At 31.9% G+C, this 20,195-nt stretch overlaps 3 protein-coding genes across 4 annotated transcripts in view; all 3 read right to left on the reverse strand.

Annotated features, from left to right (window-relative positions):
• Nucleotides 1-2,042: 2,042 nt before the first annotated feature.
• On the reverse strand, nt 2,043-10,351 carry LOC100176606 (kinesin-like protein KIF17). The gene is given in 11 exon segments (XM_026834791.1): nt 2,043-2,178; nt 3,000-3,142; nt 3,730-3,898; nt 4,834-4,974; nt 5,579-5,768; nt 6,636-6,737; nt 7,299-7,384; nt 7,387-7,444; nt 8,802-8,960; nt 9,752-9,850; nt 10,252-10,351. Coding segments are annotated over 11 exon segments (1,293 nt in total). The 5' UTR covers nt 10,279-10,351; the 3' UTR covers nt 2,043-2,059.
• A 1,285-nt stretch (nt 10,352-11,636) lies between these two features.
• Nucleotides 11,637-13,412, reverse strand: LOC100177389 (epithelial membrane protein 2). The gene is made up of 4 exons (XM_002132110.3): nt 13,249-13,412; nt 12,894-12,989; nt 12,375-12,506; nt 11,637-12,016 (listed from the first exon to the last, which is right to left on the reverse strand). Exons 1-4 carry the CDS (start codon nt 13,346-13,348, stop codon nt 11,847-11,849), a joined length of 498 nt encoding a protein of 165 aa, XP_002132146.1. The 5' UTR covers nt 13,349-13,412; the 3' UTR covers nt 11,637-11,846.
• A 2,211-nt stretch (nt 13,413-15,623) lies between these two features.
• LOC100179733 (ATP-dependent zinc metalloprotease YME1L1) overlaps nt 15,624-20,195 on the reverse strand; it is an 11,214-nt gene continuing 6,642 nt past the window's right edge. The window contains exons 10-16 of one of the 2 annotated variants that reach the window (XM_009864162.3): nt 19,252-19,427; nt 18,601-18,762; nt 18,035-18,186; nt 17,676-17,757; nt 16,991-17,112; nt 16,384-16,467; nt 15,624-16,159 (exon numbers count right to left, since the gene is read on the reverse strand). In XM_009864162.3, the coding sequence (XP_009862464.1) occupies nt 15,923-16,159; nt 16,384-16,467; nt 16,991-17,112; nt 17,676-17,757; nt 18,035-18,186; nt 18,601-18,762; nt 19,252-19,427 (1,015 nt within the window). In that variant the 3' untranslated portion in view covers nt 15,624-15,922. The remainder of the gene's footprint in view (nt 16,160-16,383; nt 16,468-16,990; nt 17,113-17,675; nt 17,758-18,034; nt 18,187-18,600; nt 18,763-19,251; nt 19,428-20,195) is intronic. The other variant, XM_026834376.1, reaches the window with a different exon arrangement.

The following is a 20,195-nucleotide window of genomic DNA, read 5'->3' on the forward strand; positions in this document are numbered from 1 at the left end:
AAGGTGTCCCATCTTCCCCCACCCCACGATATATATATGTTTGTTGAATTTTTAGGTATGACAGTAACAAAAGTAGCATTAATTCACTCTATCAAATACTATATATATATATATATATACATATATACATAGAAATACACTTGCTCACTGCTAAGTTTTAACACATATTGTAGATATGATTACACACAATTCATACCCTCTTTAATTATATCGGTAATACTGTAATTGCAATGTGAGCTTGGTGGCCACTAAAAACGTTAACATCACTTTATTAATTTGAACCACACACCTGATATACTTCCATGATGGAATCATTAATAACCATAACTGACAATAAATGTATAATTACTACAAGTTAAAACTAATCAACAGTACATAGGATAATTGAAACATAATGTTCTGCTTTTGCCTGATTTTATCCAAACAATAATATCCCTAAACAAACCTAATACAAAAAGATTACCTAATATTCTTAATTTAAAAAAAATATATACATGCGGTCTTTTCTGGGAATATTAATAAATCTGACAATATTCTCTAGTGCTGATATAGTTTTTTAATTATAACAATTATTATGGAAATGTCGCAATCTTTTTTTCACTCAACTGTAAATAAATGACAACACATACAAATGTCAACCATAATACACAAACTTAAAGATATAACTCCTAGCCATTTAAAAAACTTTATTCGTAGCCATTGAAGTAACCTATTTTTTATGCTAAACCTTGAGCTTTTTTCACCCTTGCTGTCTATTGCTTTGCATAACTATGGGCAAAACATGAGTTGTAAGTGCAGTTAGAAGGTTGGCTGGCTTTCTGTATTAATATTTTATAAACCTCAAATAAACAAACACAACAACTGCATATCTTGTCAGGTCATATTACGAATACTAAATTCAAACATTTAAGCTGGTTATATTAAGAACACTTGTGCAATGTTTTGATTAAGATTACGAAAAACCTAACAAGTGTAGTCAGGATCTGGTGCTATGTAAAACACTCACAATATTTCAGTTTACCAAACTGTATAATTTAATATAAAAGATATATTTTGCCTAAATGGCACCGTCAGCTTTATTGGCATAGAATTCTTAGAAGTGTACTAACTTAGAGTTTTTGTGTTAATACATAAACTGTATGGTCTTATGACCGTATAATACCTAATTGTTCTACAATTATTTAAAGACAACTTGGATACAACATCAAAATGTCGGTACTCCTCGAAAAATTTACTAATATTATATGTACTGCTCTAATAATGTTTATTAACTAAAAACTAACAAAAGTTAACAGTGTACAAAGTAGTAACTTTTCACTGCTGTTGAAATTACTACTGTTTCGTTAAAACTTAAGATTTCACAAATATAAGACAATATTTAGCATAGTTATACCCAGCAGGATTCAAGGCTTGTCACTACTATTATTATTATATGTCTTAGCAGCAATTGCTCCAACCCAGTGGTCACTAATGGATTGTCCAAATTATCAGGCACACAAAATAACAAAATTCCAAAAAATAATCATCCACAAAGTAACATACATGGTAACTCGTAAGCTAGCACGAGGTGTATGAACACCCATGTTGTATTGACTGCGGTTTCCCGGCCACGCAAAGATAAAGCAAGTTACATTTATTCATTACATTTATAGTTTAAGCCTGCATTTCTTAAACTGGGGTAAATTTACCCCAGTGGGGTAAATTTTTCGTATTTAGGGGGTAAGTAAGCCACCAATCAAAATCACATCAGTTGACGGGACAGAAAAAATGTGCCAATTATAGTACTTTACAAGACATTAAACAGCTTGTTGCCAAAAGCTAGCGCATCCGTGACATTAAATATAACTGCTGTAATTAGCTGTTTTTGCTTTTTATAAATGATTTACATATTGGGGGTAAAGCCAAATTACATATTGGGGGTAAATCTAATAAGCATCTTTGTTAAAAGGGCAAAGCATACAAAAAAAGTTATGAACCAATGGTTTAAGCTGTAACATTGCTTTATATTTCACAAATATTACTATTTTCCTGCAATTTTTAAAATTAAATAAAAATCAAGTTAACAAAAACCTACCTTCTTCATTTTATCCGAATCTTGGTCGCCTGTTGATGATTTTTTCTCAGATGTTTCAGATTCCTGTTTTGGTTTCGGAACAGGGGATTGCCCCTCGAGTAAAGCTGTGAATAGAAATCATAGTTATATTTTTACTAAAAAACCTCGAAGCATAGAAATTTTAAAATGAATTTAATTGGATGAAAAATAAAAATAGCATTTCAAATTGTACTGAAAACACACAAAAAATTTATTTACATGCACGCATTAAAAATACATTTATTAAACATTGCCCAAATTACTTTCACAAATAATAAAGCTATTATCACCCCGCATAAAGCATTGCAAAAACGATACCGAAAATTTCAAAAAAAGATATATATATATATATTATTTGCCCAAAAAAACAATAACCAGAAATTGCTCAACACCAGGCAGTAGCGACTATTCTAATCAGACAAGCCGTGATTATAATTTGATAAAACCAATTGTTTATCAAACAATAGACAAACCAGAGTTAATAGCAGAACTGAATTCAGAAGCATCAGCTTGCTCGCCAAAAATTGCTGGAAATTGGATAAAACTAAATCATTTATGAATTTTTTAAGGAATTTTTAATTCGGTTAAGTTCTTACCGGTTTTCAGTCAAGATCTGGGTGTATGAGAAAAAGTGTATGCTTAGAACTGACATTAAAATGAAAACAAAATGATTTTAAAGTATTTGTCAGATATATATCTTTGATTATTTATTGTAAACTAACAAGATATGTTGCCTTCCTTGTAAAACTTTAGAAAAATGCATTTTTAACATAAAATTTTATGAATTTTTTTTATGATTTTTTTTTTATGAAACAATAGATACAAATAAGCTAAAATAGTTTTAGAAATTCAAGATAAGACACATGGACATAAAAAAATGGTTTTATTAAATAAAATGAAAATGAACCTTTTATGCCATCAGGACCGAGCTGACCAACGAGTAAACCTCGCAACTTCTTAATTTCTTCCTGATACTCCCGAAGTAAAGCATCTTTAGGATCTTCATTAATATGAGGTTTGTTCTTGATGTTCTTTGCACGATTTGCATATCTGATGGGATAATTATAAATTTGGAAATTATATCTTTTTAAATTAAAAAAATATTATCAAATTTGTTCTTTGCATGATTTTCGTAAGTAATAAAATAAATATAAATTTATAAATTTTACATTTTTATATTTTATAAAAAAACAATATATATATATTATCAAATTTTATTTTATCAAATGTTTCATGCCATTGGTGTACAGACAGATTTTTATATATATATTATTTTTAATCAATAAAAAGAACTTTAGTGACTTCCTATATACTAGACAGTGGCAGACCAAATTATACAACGTACATCAACTAACTTGAATGTTACTTACTTTATAGTTGTATGGCCGGAAAACGACAGTCGTTATAATGGTGTTGGAGCCATTGCGATAAGTACCTTGCCCAAGGATACATACGCGGATACGCCCACAGTGATAGCAACGACGAGCTTTGAACCCAATACCTCTGGTTTGGAGGCAGGCGCGCTAACCACTTTGCCAAGTTATTTATATATAAACTTGTTATAACTAACTTATTATACAGCAGACTAAAATACATACACACCGAACACGCAATATAGATTAATTTTAATATTCTACCTCAACGTGCTCAATGTTTCATCATAATTATTATCAGCTGGTGACAAACATGCGACCATCAATGTCTTTGTGTTTCCACCAAGTGAATCTTGTAAGAGTCGAGTAAGTTTCGAATCACGATACGGGATGTGTTTTGATTTCCCATCAACCAGTGCAGATATTACATTGCCTGTAAAATGAAATTGAAATAAAAAGCTGTTATATGAGTAAACCCCCTTTAACGAATGTAGCAGTGAACAAATATGAGTTGCTTCACTTTTTTTATTATTTTTTGAAAAATATTCCTGCTATTTGTTTTGCAAGTATAATTGAAATGCAGGGGAGGCAAGAATACTGGTAATATAGTACCTACTGTTTATTTAATGGTATTTTGCAGACAACTTTAGGGTTGGCCTACCCACCCTACCACTTCAGGTATGGTATATGAGTGGTCTGAACCTAACTAGTGATGGCTACACATAGGTTGTTGAACTTTTTTTAATATTTTAGAAAAATCTTCCTCCATTTGCAAGTTAATCTGCAAGAATCACTCAGTTGTCGGTTATAAGTGATGATCTGTGCCATAAGCTAAACAATACCTAGGTTGGCATTTACTCCTAAGCAACTAAACCATGGACGTAATGTTAACTGCTAAGGTACCTGGGTTACATGTGACCCTAATTTTTGCAACAAGGGTGTGACAGTGACAATATGTGCTATAGCAACCAGTGTTATGCCTAAAACAACATCCCTGCTTTTAGGTCATAGGTGTCCATTTAACAAATAGTCATTTGTTACATTGATCAATAAGGATCCTTTGTTTACTAACTATGAATGTAATTGTATTTTAACAACCTCAACCCAGATTTTGCTAAATATTAATAAAAGAACTTGTAATAAATTCCGCGAATCTGACCCTGATCTGATGTACATATAGTTGAACGATTCTTGTATAGTAAAAAAATACAGTAATGATCTGGTGCTACAAAAACGTTACCAACAAATCTCAAGTCTAAAATCCTGGACTTGATTTTTGTTGGTTATGTTTTCGTAGCACCAGATCATTACTATTAATAAAAGGGTCTTACACAACTAAAACTACAAAAGAACAAAGAAAATACAAACCGAGTGCTGATAGTGAGAGATTAATCTTTGTGGCTTCTTTTAATCTTTCCCCAGTTGATCCCGTCTTTGATTGCCTTTCACTGCCAGCCAAGTCAACCAGGTTAAGTTTCCCTGCCCTTATATGATCCCCACCGTCAATACCTGTGAAGATAAGGTTTATTAAAACAACACAAATGGCCTGGGTGTATGCCGTATAATGAACTTTTTTCATTTTATTATTTATTAATACAGACAGAAATACCTAGGGTAATGGGCCAAATATGGCCTAAAAATCAAGGACCTCACCCACATAGAATAGAAACAGAAAAGTTAAGTCCTTTGATATGTTCACTGGATTGGATAGTAGTCACACTTTTAAGAATAATAATCAAAAATTATATATGCATTAGCATTATACACTATACTGTAAATTTAATGCAGTCTGTAGTGTATTGAAGTTAAAATTAAAATGTTATCTTATACTAAAAAACGCATTTATGGTGCTATAAAGCTAAACAAAACACAAAAAGAGTAAGATTAATCTACATCGGGTGTGTGCAACCTTTATTACAGGAAGTACAGACATATAAATTTTTAAAGAAAACTGCTAGATAAAACTATTGTCATGTTTAATAAATTTATTAAAAAAATGTGACTGGCTTTGCCAGCCGCACAACTTTTCTTATGGGTTGCACACCCCTGGTCTTTATTATGCAACATAAACCAAGAAACGTTTATTTGCATTAACAAACACTGTAAAACAAACCTGTATCACAGGCCTCCAAGTAAATGGTAAATATTGAATGTGAGCGCGAGGAATCAGCGTTCATTAGCGTCGCTCCAACCGAGCGATTTTTCCAACCGAACGCCATTATTTGTTCGCACTCAGCCACGTTGCTAACAGGTTGTTTGAGCAAATCTTTGACATACACTCCTCTGTCAGGGTGTTCTTTCAACTAATGATATATATGTGTTAATATATAGTATAGTAGGGTGGGGGAGGATAGGACACCTTTTTTATTCTATTTTCTCGTCCCAATGGGTAGTAAACAAAGAACATTTAATTCTAAAACCGTATCCTCACAACTCCCATAGATTGTTTATTGTTTAAAATTCGATCATAAAATTTGGAAAAGTATTTTTTCCAAATATTCTGAATAATTTTTTATAAAGTGCTAAAAGTGTCCCATCTTGTACTTTATATTAAACAATTAAAATGATTTTAATGTTGTAAGTAATGTCTGAAATATTTTCCCCTTTATTCCAAACTTAGGGAGTTGAAACTTGAATATATGTGTAGCATGTAACAAACTACATGTTCTACTTTCTATGTACAAAGCCTATCATTGAATTATGTTACATTCCACACAATACATGGTGGCTACATACTTTGTACACAATCCTATATATATATATATTATATTTTTCAAAGATAATGACTACACTTGAACATTACTAAACTCCTCTTATGTTGTTGTAACGTTAACTTGTTATTTGAATAGGTTCACCTACTACATTAGTTCAACTTAAAAAATATTTTGTACATGTTTGTGGAAAAATATTTTGCACATGTTTGTGAAATAATATTTTGTACAAGTTTGTGAAAATATATTTTGTACATTTAAAAAAAAAATATTTTGTATATGTTTATGTAAACATGTTTTGTATTACTCATTTTAGTGAATTAAAAAATAAAATTGTGTAAATACAACCTTTAGTACATTTTTATGACTTTTATAGTTCGACTGCTACAAAAATGTTAAAAGCACTGCCTTTAAAGAATGTTAGCATCTAATAAACATGAGCAACCAAAATTCAATCACCTCCAATTTATCCTTGATTTGTTTACTAAGCAAATCTCGAACTTCTTCGTTGTAAATTTCAAGATACGACGCATGAACCAAATACTTGGTATTTTCAGCAACCTAGATGGAAAATTTGGAAATTAAATTAAATTTTGATAATATTGGTTTGTTCCTTTGCATGCAGTATTTGGTATTTTCAGTCACCTGGGATAAATTAAAACAACATGGGTGTTAGTTTTCATACCCCTTTTGCCAGGTTACAAGTTACCATGTGTGTTACTTCGAGTGACTATTTGGGGAGGATTTTTTTATTGTTTTTATGTATGGGCAATAATTTGGATAACTTATTAGTAACCCCTTGGTTGGAGCAATTGCGTTAGGTGTCTGGCCCAAGGCCACATACGCTCACAATGGTAGCAGCGATGAGCCTTTAACTCACTACCTCTGAGGTAGAGGCAAGCGCTAACACTTTACCACGGCAGCGGACACATATATGTAGTACTTAGTGTAATATTGGTGTACTTTCAGCGACCCTTGAAGTTTATAACAATAACAGGGCCCTGCTTTATATACATGCATACAGAATCTACATCAATTGACATCAAATTGATGTACACATCACATACTGTACACAAACCATCACTAGAAAGGTTTGAATCAAATAAATCTCCTTTAACTTACAGATATGCTTTCAAAGATATGTTGGAAAGCTCGTGGGATGATTCCTCGTTGTGTGACAGGATCATCAACACCCTGCATGCTGAAGATTTTCCACAACCTGTTTGTCCGTATGCGAATACTGTGCCGTTATATCCTTCCACTACACCCTGCGGATTCAAATTATGTATTTGATGAACTCGATAGCATATTAATATAATATTATAGGATTTCTGTTTTATTAATCTTCCTAGAAGGATACAGTGAATAAATGGTTAAATGTAATTTGCTTTATTCTCGTGTGGCCAGAAAACGACAGTCGTTATGACACGAATGTTTTGTTTTATACACCTTGTGACAGCTTACGAGTTACGACATATGTAACTTTGTGTGTGATTTTGTACATGATTTTATTCATTCCAAAAGGGATTGTGCACTAAATGCTTTTCAGTTTCATAGTGAGTTGTAGAACTTACAAAGTGAAAGGTGTGAATCAATACTGTTTACACAACCAACTTTTCATTTGTGTCGAATAAAGAAAAGAATTGTCTCCCCCAGTAATACAAGTTTTGGAACAAATTAGAATAATTTAAAAATAATAAAAGTATAATTTAGAACAAATAAAAAAATTTGGAAAAACAAAATATGATGTTTCTTATTTTAAAACGTTATCATTTTACGCAGTTTTACAGTGTGTCAGTTTCAACATGTGTGAAAGAAAGGGTAAATGAATAATTTATCAATGGTTGTTAGGTAGCTTGAGAAATCTTATTAGCAAACATACAAACACCACTTAACAAAACACCAAGCAGTGCTTAATTAAGATTTGTTTTATTATTTGTTAAACAATAGACATTCAATGCTTTTATGATGTCACAATAAGGTATCGTACCTTGAGGTTTTGTACCGACTAATATAGTATAACAAACAAGTTGGAAATAGAAAAAGCTATAAAACTGGCTAGTGTTAATGTAGTATGGTGCCAGTGACTGTTTACATACAATTTCCACTTGACTAGAAATTTGATAAAAGCAAAATGGCAGAAATAGAATAAATTAATTAAACTTGCCATTTTAACAATTAATGTCAATTTTAGTTGAAAAATAACCCATTTATTTGTAAATGAATGAAACAAGTATCTATAGATTCATGTACCAACAAAACTTTAAAAGATTGAATCCTAAAATAGGTTTTAAAAATTTATTACTTCTTTTAGTTTAAAAATGCCCCTTTTTATTTGTATAAAATGAATCATATGTTTATAGATTATTGTACCAATAAAACTGTAAAAGTGAAAATATTTAAGCTAGGTTTTAACATTTATTGACATTTTTAGTTGTAAAAAATGAATCATATGTTTATATATTTATGTACCAACAAAACTATATGAGATACAATAACTTAAACCGGGCTTTAACATTTAATGACATTTTTAGTTGTTGTAAAATATATATTCAGACACCCCTATTCTTTATTTTTTATACGGCCATTTCATATTTTGCATTAAAACATCATCATTTAGCTTACCTCTACAAGTGGGTACGCGATGTCATTATATATTTGCTCAGTGGTGGATGACGTATAGTAAGCCCCATCAAACGTGAATTGTTTAGGAGCTTGATCAGCTTGACTTCCAGGTTTCCTAATGCAGCAGAAACCTCGTTCTTCAACCATTTCAAGACAAACCTGAGGAAAAATTCAGTGGATGTTTTATGTTTTTATTTTTCTTACAAAATATTGCATAAATAATACATGAAAACTTGTAAAATACAAAACACCAAATTTTTTTCGATATATATATAAATATAAGCCTTGTAAGCCCTAATATTGCATAAAAAAAATATTGCATAAAATATTTTACATGAAAATTTGTAAAAAACGCAAAAAAATGTTTTTTGATGTATAGTAAGCACCATGCTACATTTTCGATTTTCTTACAGATTATTTATAAAAAAACGCACATAAAAATTTGTAAAAAACACAAAAATGTTTTTAGAGATATAGTAAGCCCAATGCTTTGCATTTTCATTTTTCTTACAGAATATTGCATAAAAATCTCACATGAAAACTTGTAAAAACCATAAAAACGTTTTTAGTGCTTTGCATTTTCATTTTCCTAACAGAGTATTGCATAAAAAGTCTCACAAGAAAATTTTTATAAAATACAAGAATATTTCAAACTAATACAGATTACGCCATTATAGCATATTTTTCTCTATTAGAATGATTAAGGGCTAATGCGACATTCAACTGGTTTATTCTTAAAATGAAAAATTTGTGAAATTACACCCAACAGAGTCAACCAATCAACAGCACCACCCAAAACATACAGAACACGAATGTTACAATGACAATTAAATTTAACAAAGTTACTGTAACTTAAGTTTAAAAATGCTTTATGAATTTTTTTTTCTATATTTTTGTAACGATATATATATATATATATATATATATACATATATAATTGATTTCATTACATTGCAGTTTAGTTTGATTTCCCTCTGGTTCAAAGGTCGGCATCTCACGATCACTTTCACAGCCTCAGCCATCTTGCCGCTGAAGAATTGCTCAGATTTCTGCAAAAGTGAAATAAAAACAAACGTTGGAAAAAAAGTTTTTGACTGTTAATTGTTTCACATTATAATTTTTTTAATGTTTCACATTATAAATAGACTTTCACTAGTCTTATGTTGTGCTATGTTTAATTAAAGATTCTGTGCGAGTTTGACTTGTTAGCCTAAGCTAATTTAGATCATAAAGAAACATTAAGCAATGTCTCTTATCTATGTTCAAGCCCTTTTTCCAGTGTTAATTAATAGCCCAAAGCACCAAACGTAATTAAAGCCCAATCGAATACAGAACACTGGTTTGGCATGGAAAAAACTTTGTTTATTTTTTTTTTAAATTATTAAATTTTAAAAGTTATATATATATATAGCTATATATATCTATATATATATAAAATAACAAGAAGTACCTTGGATGGTGCGATATTTAACGACATATTAAGGCTTTCGCTACAATTACTTTTTAAACCTAAACTTTTAAAACACTTTCCATAGACACCAGCAATAAATAATTAAGAAAATTTAAAAACTGTCTCAAAACAAAAACCCTCAAATGTCAATGCTGAAGATATTTATATAAAAATCCTATAATACTGCTGCTTCAGGGCAAGTACATCAACAGTTCTGATGTGAACTCATTTTAACATGATTTACCAAACACAAATAATGTGACTCACATACTCAGAATAATTTGAAGAGGTAATAAAATTATAACTCAAGAGCTCTTGACAATGTTTAGCACTCTAGACATTTTAAAATTAAGACCTGCTATAATTGAATGAATGTAACTTGCTTTATCCTCACGTGTGGCTGGGAAACGACTGTCGTTATAACACAGGTGTTTTGTTTCATTCACCTCGTGCTAGCTTACGAGTTACCATGTATGTTACTTCGTTGGTGATTATGTTTTTGGATTTTTTTTATGTATAGCTGATAATTTGGACAACCCATTAGTGACCACTGGGTTGGAGCAATATTGATAACATTATTATAAGTTATAACACAATTTTAATTATTTACACCAGCAAATCAATACAAAAGTATAGGAAATATTTAATTTAACTAAATTAAAGAAAAAGATCTTACCAATAGCAATGAGCTTTTCTTCTATGCAGGTTGTTTTTATTAAAATATGCCTGGAGATGAAAATTCAAATTGTTTGAAAGTTTTGGTATTGTTTATGGAGGTGTAATCGTGTGCACATGTATTAGATAATGAACGTTAAAAAAAGAATGAATTTCTGATCAATTTGAGGTAATTAAAAAAGAAACTTTACGTTTAATGCTTTTTATAGTTAACTAGTTAAAAAATATAATGTTTTAAAACTGCGTTGAAATAGAATGCTTATAAACAATATGCCGATAAGACAAAGAAAAGAGCATAATCTTAAACTTCAAAATGACAACTGTAAAAATATAGTTATAATTTAAAACAAATTCCAAGACGTTTAAAACAAAATGGGAAAACGTAAAAAGCTAAATCTCGAGATTAGCTTGTGGTTCCCAGCAACAAAACTATGTGCTTATGACGTCACAAATGCCAATATGACGCACCAAGTGATCGGTGTTGTATTTTTTCGTCCCCGGTAAAATTTCGGTGAACCAAAAAGTTACCGTATTTTTTAAAGCAAGATACCCAAATTAGTTAAACTAGTTAAACTCTTATTCAAACAGTTCTTATTCGGGCGAAGACTACAACGTTAATTTTAGATTTTTTCCTGACGGACCTGCTAAAATTAGAAATTGGCAGACCAGACACTTCGTAACTGCTGTTGACTTTAGATAATCTAATCAAATCACTTTATATTAGCATATATTTATTAAAAGTCAGTAAAAACACGTAAAAAATGAGTTACATGATACGTAGTGAAGGCCTCTGCTACACGCTATGTACATAAAAAAAAACTGGCAAAATGCCGTCGCATTAAAAGTGAATAAAATGATTAATCAATTACATAAAAGGCGAAAAGTTATGGACAAAATCCGCAGGTTGTTAACTTGAAGTCTCAGTTGGTCATTTTCAACTCGACGTATGTCATTACAACTCCAGGGAAAAGAGTAAGTGGGAAAGCGAACCAACCCAGAATGAAGGAATATCCCCATGCTCTGTTCACATCCGAATTCTTTGTGTTCACAATGCTTGTGAATAGAGCAAGACTCGTAAGACCGAAAAACGCTGAAATAAAAACAGATTTATAGTTACGACGTAAGTGGTTTTAATTTTGTTTTATTTATTTGTTTCATTCCTCATTATTATAATCATAACGATAATACAAAGTAACTCTACTGTGTGGTTATGTGTTTTTGTTGTATAGACTGTGAGGCAAATTGGAATATTGCATATAAGTCCCAATATTTCTGGTCGTGTTTTTAACAATAAATGCCCTTTTAATTCTCTAAATATTCTTTGTTTACTAATAAATGTGGCGATAAGTGGGAAAATTCCCAACCGTTACCCCCAGTTTTCGGTATATCGCCGACAACAGTTATTTGTTGTTCTTTTAAAAGTTTAAGGACCAACCAATATTACATACCAGCCATAAGGTAGAGTGTTGCCACTACTGAGGGTCCAATTTTAACTCGACGGATGACACAACTGAGAAGAGACAGAACGATGCCAAGGAAACAAACACACACGGCCAGAACACCGAATCCACGGACCATTTCTGAAACAGAGATTTTAATTTATAGATAACAATATACCGAATATGACCCTTTATGGGTTTGGGGTTGAAATTGGGTGCTTGAGTCGTTATTAATATCAGCAGTCAAAGGACACGATCAATTCGTTATACCGTAACCGCTAACTAAAAAGACTCATAGGAGGGTGGGGAAGACGGGACACATTTATCATATAATATCTAAAACTGATCATATTCGAAACAATTAACGGCAGTCTGTGGGAGTGAGGATACGGTTTTATAATTCTTTGAATGTTCTTTGTTTACTAGCAAATAGGACGAGAAAATGGAAAAATGGTGTCCTATCGTTCCCCACCCTAATTACTATATTTGTCCCACCATTCTACTTTTTTACTAAAAAAAGACCTTTACCATAGTTCTCATATTTTCTGCTGGATCCAATTTTCAAATTTTCACAATTCCCAGCGCTGCAAGCTCGCCAAAGACCGGAGTTGGATTCAACATCACCTATAAAAAAAACATAAAATTACTATCCCGGTTTTAACCCTGGGAACGCTGTTTTGTATTGCTAGGTAGGGGACTAAGCGCATGGCCCTCATTAGAAAATACAAAAGCTATAATACGTCTCACAACAAATATATAATACGTCTCACAACAAATGTTTCGCACAACATGTTTTCCTGTGTAAAAAATGCCGTCCGATCTTTTTCTGTGTCTTAGGACAAAGTAACAAAAATAAAATTTTCAAAAATATTAAATTCTTTACTTGTGATCCAATAATTGGTGCATATTGCGACGAGCAGAAATATGAAACCAATAAGAGCAATCGCAGCCGAAGCTATTTGGATTTTTTTAGTGCAGACCATTTTGATGTCACACGTTAACGCCTATTCTAAATCTGTGATGAAAAAGTGGTCATATCTGAAATACATAAACCAAACCTAATAGAGGTAATATTGACTTAGTTTATCTAAAATAAGTGAAAATGACAGTCAATAATACATCGGTTTAATTTTAATATCCACCTATAGTAGGGCGAGGGAAGATGGGACACCTTTTCATAAAATTTTCTCGTAAAATTAAGTAGTAAACAAAAAATGTTTAAAAAATTATAAAACCGTGTTCTCGCGACTACCATAGACCATAGACCGTTGTAAATTGTTTAAAACAAGATCAGGATATTTGAATATTATGTGCAGAAGGTGTCCCGTCTTTCCCTCACCGTACTATATTACTTTTTTTCTGGAAATAAACATTTTGCAGAACGAGACGAACGAGTATTAGTAGTCGATAATATGATATTTGTAATCTTTGACTTAATAAGTCGCCTCCGATCAATTTATGCTGTTTATGTTAAAGGAGACTACTCAAAATATGACTTCTCATTCCTCGGCAAACTTTCAAACCAAATTAATGCAAACTCAAAATAAAAGTATTTTGTTTCTATAACTTAACACAAACTATACAGTAGGGTGGGGTAAGACGGGACACCTTTTATCTCTATTTTCTCGCCCCGTTTGGTAGTAAACAAAGAAAATTTAAGAAATTATAAAACTATATGCCCATGACTCCCATTGACCGTTAGTAATTGTTTTAAACACGATCAGGATATTTAGATATTATGTGCTAAAGGTGTCCCACCTTCCCCCACCCCACTATAATAATATTAAACTTGCAGTTCAAAGTTAAGCTGATTTTTTAACCCCAAAAATAAAATAACACGGAGATCACGACAACAACATTTCGTCATTTAATAAATACATTCACTAAATATTTTAACAGGCTAACACCTGCATCTGTATACTATCTTTGTTAAACTTATTTTTTACAATCTACCAAACTACAAATGGCTGTAAAACTTCGCGTTTTTAAATATATCCACAAACATTTTGAGTTTCTGCCCTGCAAACTTTTCAGACCCGCCCATCGAACGATTGCTTCGTTTTGTACAAGTGCTTGTGAAGTGGACAAGCCTGAGTGACGAAACCTGGCTTGCGGGCACGAACGGTTACGGGCTGGCGGACATTGGAGAATAGAGAGAATCTCCGTCTCCCCTACCTTTGAATCAAAGCGCAAAATGAAAATTGGCTCATTTGTACATGGTCGCCTTTGCTTGCCACAAACTGTTGATTCCCGTTTTGCTGTTGATTTACCTATCGTTGATGTTGCAATAGTATGAGCCTCGTTATCGTTTTCGAAGAGATAAATAAAACAAAGCGAGATAAAAAATAATCTTATTTTCTGTAGTTCAAAAAACACCCTCTTTTGGTATTCGAAAGTTTATGCATCGCATTTTGTCTTAAGTTTCCGAAGAGGCCGAATTTCGTTCACGAAACATTTGATAAAGTGTGAACCAGATACGCTTAACGCCTGTACGATTTTTCATTAAAATAAACCAAGCGTTAAATCGTGAATATCTGTAAAGTTACCATGCGTGTCTGTGCTTGGCAAAGAGATTTCTCGAAAAAGAACTCGAAAAGTGCGAAAACAAAGCTGGAAGTTATTCATCGACGGTGTACATTTAATTCAATATGCCGTGGCTAGTGGTTAGCGCTTTGTTTAATGCTCGATGCTGCTACCTTTGTGGCAATTATACGTCTATTCATTGATTTAATCAATATACAACAAGTAGGATTAGGTATAATTTCTGTTCCATGAAAATTGCGCAATGAAACACACTAGTTAGTAAGTTACATTCATTGTAAGTTACATTCATTCATTCTTTCAGTTATAATTTATTCAGTTTAACGCAAAGTACAAACCTATAACCTACATTCTAAAATGTTTTCGAATCCTGTTAAGTCTAAAAGTCAGGCTATGTATCGTTAATTGATTAAGAGACATGTTAAGACATTACATATTCGCATGTGTTTCAAAATCAACCTGTCTTCTAAATAACTTCTATATAAAAATAGTTTCTATACATGGTAACGCAATTTTAAGTTATAAGAAACACTTAGAAACCGTTTGAAGCATCTAATGCTGTATATGCTTAGTCACGGCCTACTCGGTTCTGGTAGGGCTGTAGGCCGTGGCTCAGTATTGTAAAACAGCAAAAAAAACATTTTGCAGGGTTAATAACAATTCGTTTCAGATAAGAATGCCAGATAAATGGCCTTAACTGAGACATGGACGAAGAGATAACGGAATTCATTCATTGTTTTATTACATAGCGGAATCGGCGAGTAAAATCTTAACCACAAAGCAAACAAGAAGATTTCGAAATATCAATATTATAAAGATTATTTTTTGCCAATGAAAATGAACGCAGTTTTGCAAATGAAGAATTTACAGATTCAAATTTCCCTCAAAAAGAAAACGAAATAATAAGATTGTATTTACACACGCAAGACTACTTAAATTGCAGTTATAAACAAAGTGGCTGAAATTCAGTTTGAATAAAACGGTCTACCTTGTTGCTGAGACAGTTGAACAAAACATTAGCACAGCAGGCCTGGTGCTAAGGCGTCTTTTAATTTTTCTAATTCACTTTTTTGCAAAATTTTTTGTTGCTGGGTATGCAGGCGCATATTTTCAATGGAATTAATGTCTTTGGAATCGAGCAGAATTTTGATTTCATCCATCGTTAATGTTTCGTATCTTAACAATGCCTCGGCAAGCAGCTTGTGTTCGTAAGATTTCGAGACAATCATTTCTTTCGCTTTTTCGTAAGATTTCTGCAAAAAATGGTGTAAGATTTTCTTAAAACTTATTTTTTGTGTAAGATTTCCTGCAAAAAACATAACACACACAAAGTTACATTTGTGGTAACGTGTAAGCGGGCACGAGGTGCATGGAACAGAACACTCGTGTTATAACTACTGTCCTTTTCCTACGAGGATAAATAAGTTACATTCATTCAAGCATATTTTGCACACAACATAAGCACAAGCAAACTTACTTCTAGTAATTTTTTCACTTCAATTTCAACAGCTCTCTTCGTTTCCTGACTTAAATGTTGCATGTCATACGTCATAAGGCCAAGCTGTGAAGAAAGAGATTTCATTGGCAAGTACATACTCATTAATTGCAAATATTCAGCTTTTATATTGGTGGTATAGCGTTAACTTGTAGTGCAGTGTTGTAAAAATAAATTGTGCAATATTGAAAATAACGAAATTATTACAGCAAGTAGTAATAATAACGCATTTTTTTGTTTTTGTTTTATTTAAAAAATTTTTTTTTCTTGAAAATAAATAATAAGCTCAGAACAGGCTGTGGAAATAAAAAAACGGATCCTCATCCTTTATTTATATTAAAATACTAAAATCTGTTTATTTTAGGAACCTTTAAATTACAATGTTAACGTTATGTGTGGTGTTACAAAAATAATTTGTGCAGAAATTGAGAATGCTATGTTGAAAAACCCAAAATAAATCAGCACTATATCAAAATCCACATTATTTTTTAAACGGATAACAAATTTAAAACAGGGTGTGAATATGAAAACATATCCTAAAATTATTTACATAAATTTACCAAAAATTTTAAGTATTTTTTTCACGAACCTTTTCTGACATTCCGTACATACAAACGAGTTTATACGCTGACTCTGTTGCATTGTTGATATCCGAAGATGCGCCAGTGCTCACATGCTCCTTGCCAAGCAATAATTCTTCCGCTACTCTGCCTGTTATGTGGATTGTTTTCTAGTTATTTTAATGCACTGGTTAGCAAGAGAAGCAGTATGAAGGAATGAATATAGTAGGGTGGGGGAGAAGAGGGGCCCCCTTTAGCACATAATATCCAAACATTCTGATTGGGTTTTAAACAATTAACAACGGTATATGGGAGTCGTGAAGATACAGTTTTATAATTATTTGAATGTTCTTTGTTTACTACCAATTAGGACAAGAAAATCAGTAAATATAGTTTAGTAAACTAAAACTAGTAGTTAAATCTAATATCCTCAAAGTGACATTACAGTTCAAATCCAACAACTTAGTGTGGTTTTGCTTACAAACTGTTAAAAACTCCCACATTCCAATATTAACCATATATTTACTCATATTTGTGTGGAAATTTATTTTGTGTTGTGTAGTTGTCATTACTTTAACTCTAAAAATTTTTTTTAAATTTTGATTAAGAATCTGGGAAATAGAATAGAAATAGAAAAGAATCTGGGAATAGAATAGAAATAGAAAAGAATCTGGGAGTAAGTAATTCTTCATTAAACAACAATAAACCACCCACCCCCCATAGAAACATCCATCATTGATATGATTTGAGCTTTTGACAAACTTTGTTCGCTTTCCTTCTCAGGTATTAAAGAAACCTGCGGAAAATTAATTTATAAGTTAGAAAGTTAGTATAGTGAATTTTTTGGATGGTACAGAGAATTTTGGGGGTTAGTACAGGACTTTTTTTGGATTAGGGAAAATAGCTTAGCATTTTTTTTATTATAAAACTTCTATTTAAAAAATATAACCGATAGAAAGCGGCATATAAAGAAAACAATAATGTTATAGCAATTGTCGTTTTCCGGCCACACAATAATAAAGCAAGTTACAATCTTTCATTCTTGTCAAAAAATATTATATGTTCAAACTTACATGGCCAAGAGCAGGCCCACGTTGTCGTATAGTTGCTTTATATATTGTGTGTGCAGCTGGTGTATAGTAAGCTACAAGGGCATGACCAGCTTCATGGTGGGCAGTGTTGCGTAACTCTGATTCTGATCGGATTCGACTTTTTAACTCCGGACCTGTGAAAAACGTCTCGTGTTACAGACTTACAATATATATATATATGGGGTCTCGGTCTCTATATAATGACATTTAGAAGTGATTTTTTGGAATTTATGAATTAGGAATAATATGATCTCCTTTACTTTTTATTAGATATTTATTTCGAATTGATCAATTGAAATATATATATATTTATATATATGTGTGTGTCATAGTGTCTAATATGTCATACATCATAATATAGAATTAGGCGGACCTTCTGACACATGACCCTCTGCTTTAGGCTCAAATTTAAAATGGTAACTACTGAGACAAAATATATACAATATTCAATTCAAATATTGTGGTAATCCTAAGGGCCAAAAAAAAACTAAAAAAATATTTATTTAAAAAAAACAAATGCAAAACATTTGTTAATTTTTTCGTCTTACCCATCTTAGCTTTATCGAGTGCATATTCCAGGTCATCTTGGTCCACACGTTGCTTGTTTAACTTAGCAGCACGAAGTGCAGCTTGGTTGACGATGTTACTTATGTCAGCACCTGTCATTCCAATGGTCAGTGCTGCCAGTTTGTCAAGGTTTAACTGGTTGTCTGGGAACAATATAAAGAATTGGAAACACTGAAGAAAAAAATGAAAGATTGTGTAATTCCATTGAAAAATTAGTATTTTTTTAGAAGTTCACCTTTTTTTTATTAAATGTGTGTAGTGAGATGGGGGAAAATGGGACACCTTGAGCACACAATATCTAAACATCCTGATCGTGTTTTAAACAAGTAACAACGGTCTATGGGAGTCATAGGAGGGATAAGATTTTATAATTCCTTGAATGTTCTTTGCTTACGACCAAATGGGAGGAGAAAATAAAATGAAAAGTTGTTACTCCTACCCTACAACAGAAATATACATATTCTTTTTGTTTATAAACAAAATATATATATATATATATATTTTAAGTTTAAAAAAAATATTAATAAAAAAAATATATATTATATATATAAAACAATATAATAACTTATAAGTTATAACATTAGGTTTTTTATCTTAAAAAGTAAAAATTAATATTTAGAAGTTTAAATCACCTATGTTAATATCTAGCTTTCCAATATAGAGATTAAATATATCTTTTCTTCCTTGTATATCAGGTAACAACACTTGTACTTGGGTGTCAAACCTCCCGGGTCTGGTCAAGGCTTTGTCCAAGACTTCACCAGTATTGGTTGCCCCAAGGACTATCACTGGTTCTTTTTTCGTGAACCTGTGTGAGGGTAAGGTTGTGGTAAATTGTAAGAAATTGAGTTTGTAAATTTGAGCTGGAAAAGTTTTTGGGTGAGGAAAAAATGAATGTGGGATAAATTAAAAATAAAGTGAAATATGAGTTTTGAAAACTAAGATGAGCCACTAACACAGGGGTTCCCAAACTTATGAAATCGCGGGCCAATATGTGAAATCATAATTATGCGACGGGCCGCCAAGCGAAGAAGGTTTTCCTCGCTATATTTGCGACGCGACGCGTATTGGCGAAAATGCGGTTATAACGAATACTGTTAGGTCAGGAAGTTTGACGAATATGCTGTTAATAAACAACGATTCTGGAATAGATTAAACTTCGTACTTGCAGAATAAAAGACAAAGTTTCACAGTTTTTTTTTTATTGAATCATGTCGTGAAAGCATGTTACCGATAGTTAAGAAATGAACGAATGAATGAACGAAAAACGAAAAGTAGGCTATTTATAGATCAATCATGCTTTTTACTTTGACTTGTGCAGTTGGGATTTCTGTGAAATTATTTTTGTAAAACGAGGTTTCAATTTTGTACAATTAATTCTTAGCACAGCCCCCAGGTGACTATCTGTTAATCTGGTACGAAGTTTTGATTTGTTGATATTCATCACGGAAAACGTCTGCTCACAGAGGTACGTGGATCCAAACAAACAAGCCATTTCTTTGGCATGTGTCAATAGCACGGGGATAAGTATCATTGTTCAAGTTTTGATACAACGTCAACAGCTCTTCGCTTTTGA

Source organism: Ciona intestinalis, chromosome 1 (assembly GCF_000224145.3).
Source record: "Ciona intestinalis chromosome 1, KH, whole genome shotgun sequence".
NCBI classification, from domain to species: domain Eukaryota; kingdom Metazoa; phylum Chordata; class Ascidiacea; order Phlebobranchia; family Cionidae; genus Ciona; species Ciona intestinalis.